The sequence below is a fragment of the Hypoxylon fragiforme genome (genome assembly GCF_022984875.1).
Source record: "Hypoxylon fragiforme strain CBS 206.31 chromosome Unknown GGS25scaffold_8, whole genome shotgun sequence".
Taxonomy (NCBI): domain Eukaryota; kingdom Fungi; phylum Ascomycota; class Sordariomycetes; order Xylariales; family Hypoxylaceae; genus Hypoxylon; species Hypoxylon fragiforme.
Genome location: NW_026054763.1, coordinates 1,464,012 through 1,467,684, shown reverse-complemented (window position 1 = coordinate 1,467,684; position 3,673 = coordinate 1,464,012). Strand labels below are relative to the sequence as shown.

The following is a 3,673-nucleotide window of genomic DNA, read 5'->3' as shown; positions in this document are numbered from 1 at the left end:
TTTCGTCCAGAGCGATGAGGCCGATGAGCGTGTCTGGAATCGGTATGGCGATCGACGCTGTCCCTGTTTTCACGATGCCGCGCAGACGCTCCACTAGTTGGAATTTGAGTACTGGTTGTGGTGGTTGAGGTACGGGGGGCAGGGGTGTTTTCATACTGTGGATCTTGTGCTGAACCGTAGGAGGTTGTGCCTGCTGGAGATGCTAAACAATCAGAAAGGGGAATAGGGAGGTGGATTATAAACCTGTGGTGTACGCACCGCGTCCATAGAATGGATCTCCAGGTTGCACGGTAGGCGCATAGGACGGGTTCGACGGTGACGGGTTCGAAGGGTAAAATCCACCGCCAGGCGCCGATGATGGATAGCCCTGAGGTGCAGGTGGTCCTGAAGTTGCGTAAGTAGTCCTACTTGCCGGCATTGTGGTCATGGGCGTCCTTTGATCCCTAGGGTCTCTCGGGTCTCTTGAGCCTGCGTACGGGTCATTATACATGGCCTGTTGGTTGTTCGCCACTCTCGAATCTGCTCCAACCAGCTGGAAAGGAGGCTCCTGGCCGGCCTGGCCAAACCCTTGCGGAGCCATAGAAGGATAATTCACACCTCCGGCAGGAGTCTGAAATTGCGCCTGGGTAGTATACCCTTGTTGAGAACTATACCCACCCTGAGGATATGGCTGCGATGCATACGCGCCAGAGGCACCTGTATATCCTGCGGAACCAGTGCCTGGGTACCTGGGAGTAGCATCACCGTACGGATCTCGGTTTGGATCCGCCGCCGCGAATCCGGCCTCGGTAGGTCCGTAGTATTGACGGGATTGGTGTGTGTCCGAGTTTCTATATTGGACTATAGGGGAGTTAGAGAGTCTGACATATACGCCATTCGAGTCTCTCGAGGCTATAGTACCTCCCGCAGCATTGTTACGGCTCGCCGATTGCTGCCGCCTTTCTTGGTCCCAGCGCGCCGAATCTGCTTTCAGGTCTTCAATCATAGCCTGCACGCAGTAGAAAACCCCCAGTCAGCGATTGTCATATCCGAAATCGCATCGCGAAAAAGTCAACTCACTGTCGTCAGGTTACGATACGCATTTATGTAGTAACCCTGAATGATTTGGCCGGTCGAAGGGTTCTGCATCACATTCAAATGTTAGAGTGGAGTTGCGAAAACATGTACTGATTCTGATTTTTCAAAAACAAAAGAAAACAAAAGAAAAGAATATCAATCAAATCAATCGTACCTCGTATGTGCCAGGCCGAACGAGTGCATCGTTGCCAAGGTAGCGACAGATGTCGGCCGTGATTACCTCACGATCGATTCCGTCCCTTGGAACAAAGTACTCATTCTGGCGGTTTTGCGTAGGTAGCGTGTTGCCACCCGACGGTGCTGGTCTTCTAGCAGCCATCGTTTATTCGAAATATGCGTGAATTACCGGTCGACGACGATTATGTAGGTATGTATGTTGAGCGGGGGGAGGGTAAGAGGAAAAAAGGGAAAGGGTCGAGGAGTAAAAGGACAACAAAGGTAGATGAATGGATAAATTAAGATTTAGAGAAGAATGAGCGGTCGAGAGAGAGGAAAGGAATTGAAAGGGTGGAGGGAGCGAAAGAGGAAGAAGAGGGTTGGATGGATGGATGGATGGATGGATGATGGGATGGAATGGTTGGATTGGATGGTGGAGGGTGGGGAGGAGAAAAGGGCGGCAAAGACAGTTTTTTTTTTGTTGGTGGGTCCTGGGCTTGAGGGCTCCGCGGCACAAAAGAGTCCTACTGCAGCAAAAGGAGGGGCCTATTTAGGGGGGGGCCAGGGCTATTAGGGAAAAGTGACAAGGCACAACGGCGACACCCAAACAGGGATTATGGTGTGGCGTGCAGGTCCAATCCTTAACGGGTGGCAATGGTGACCTACAGGGCTTTTGCAGCGCTGCACCGTCACAAACAACCTGGAACTTGTTCAAAGTAAAGTAGAACTTGAACAAGAAAAAAAAAAGGCAAAAAAAAAAAGGAATAATACGATTTAATCTTGGGGATAAAACCGTAACTCCAATATCGTAAGACCAGATTGTATATGTAGGTAGGTAAGTTAGTACCTGGGTAGGCCTAGGTAGATATGTAGGTATGGAGATAATTGGATTGTATTATTGTATTGTATGAGTGAGGGAGACACATAAGACAGCGCAACAAGTCAAAAGATAAGCCAGCCAGCAAGCAAGTTTTGTTATGAGATTGGGGGGAGGCGAATATGACTGTCAGCTGAGAAGGAACGGTGTCTTTTCCCGGACAAGGCAGCAAAACCAATGAGTTGATTGTTGTGCGCGGACGCTGTGGAGCGGTGTCACCGTACCAGACGGAGCGTGGGATGGTATGTATGGTTGATTGGGTTGGTGGCGGACAATGAGTAAGAGTGACTGACTGACTGACTGTCTGTCTGTCTTGAGGAGGACAGATAGTAGGTAACAATAATGACAATGATAGGTAAACAAAGTATTAATGTAATAATAAAAGTCAAATAAGTATCCAGGTAGGTAGATATTATTAGGTATAGTGAATCTCAAAAAGCGATAGTAAAGGCGGATCGAGTATCACGGGAATTGAACTGCTTCCAAGCTAGGCACGTAGGGTCGCAGCCTGAAAGGATGGATGGTACCTTAAAGGCTTAGTTTAGGTGGTAAGCGTTCGAGATGCAAGTGAGTTTGACAAAACTCTCACCCGGCCTGCGGCTTGATGGAAGCGGAAGGGATGGATAGGAACCCCCGGTGATGAGTGACGCGCAGCGACGGGGTCCAAGAAGCTGGGAATGATCTGTTCCGTTGCAGCAAGATTTGAAGACTGGCAGACGGGAAGACTGCCCAGGTTGCCAGGTGGAAAACAAGACAGTACTGGACTGGACAGAACTGAGGATACAACAGGGAGGGACGGTACACACTGCCTAATTCGAGTTCTAGACTGGCTGAGCTAGGGTAACCCGAGCAAAAGTGTGGCTAATGACAAGAGATTCCTTGATAAAGATTCAAGGTTGTCGTGTGAGATTGCGAGAGATTGTGAGATTGTGAAGATAGATAAAATGGAGAGCTCCGCCTCTAGGATTTCCGAATGTGGGATGGGTGAATGGCTGGTGCCTGTATGTCTTGCATCAAGGGGTAACAAACAAACAAACAAACAAAACCAACACAAACCAATGGATTGGATAATACTTCAACTTCGACTTCAATTCCGTTCTTTTTCTTTTTCTTCTTCGTTTTCTTCTTATTTTTCTCTTCGATGCTTTGATGCAACCTTATCAGTCCTTTTGGTGATAATCGATTGATGGATCCGTACGCAAATAATTATCGTAGAAGCTTTTTTTCCTATCGAACATCAAGTTGATACAGGTAATTGACCGACCACGATTTCTTGGACCGAAATTTCTAAGACCGAAACCCGAAAAGTGCTTTTCGAAGAAGCTAGTCCGAGGAAGACTCTTGGTCGCAGTCTTGTCTACTTAAGGCCGTCGGTGGAGCAAAATTTATTTCGTCGGTGGCCCCTTTGGGTTGGGCTGCTTGCTCAGAAAATCAAAGTCGTCTTTCTCTCGCGTAGTCTCTCTCGTAGTCTCTTCTTTTTCACACCAGCTTGGTTATGTATGTAGGTAGGTATATAGGTATGTTCTAGCAATCCGCCCAAACAAGACCGGGAAACTTTCTTTA

At 48.2% G+C, this 3,673-nt stretch overlaps 1 protein-coding gene across 1 annotated transcript; it reads right to left on the bottom strand.

Moving 5' to 3' along the window:
• Positions 1 to 1,510, bottom strand: GGS25DRAFT_414812 (uncharacterized protein). The gene is made up of 3 exons (XM_049258515.1): positions 1,232 to 1,510; positions 1,060 to 1,122; positions 1 to 988 (listed from the first exon to the last, which is right to left on the bottom strand). Exons 1-3 carry the CDS (start codon positions 1,394 to 1,396, stop codon positions 236 to 238), a joined length of 981 nt encoding a protein of 326 aa, XP_049113865.1. The 5' UTR covers positions 1,397 to 1,510; the 3' UTR covers positions 1 to 235.
• Positions 1,511 to 3,673: the final 2,163 nt, after the last annotated feature.

Bases quoted from the DNA above. Each gene is read 5' to 3' on its own strand.
- GGS25DRAFT_414812 (XM_049258515.1), bottom strand. From the start codon at position 1,396: ATGGCTGCTAGAAGACCAGCACCGTCGGGTGGCAACACGCTACCTACG. The intron at 1,123-1,231 runs GTACGATTGATT...AATGTGATGCAG, and splicing joins TTCGGCCTGGCACATACGAG to AACCCTTCGACCGGCCAAAT. The intron at 989-1,059 runs GTGAGTTGACTT...TACTGCGTGCAG, and splicing joins CGTATCGTAACCTGACGACA to GCTATGATTGAAGACCTGAA.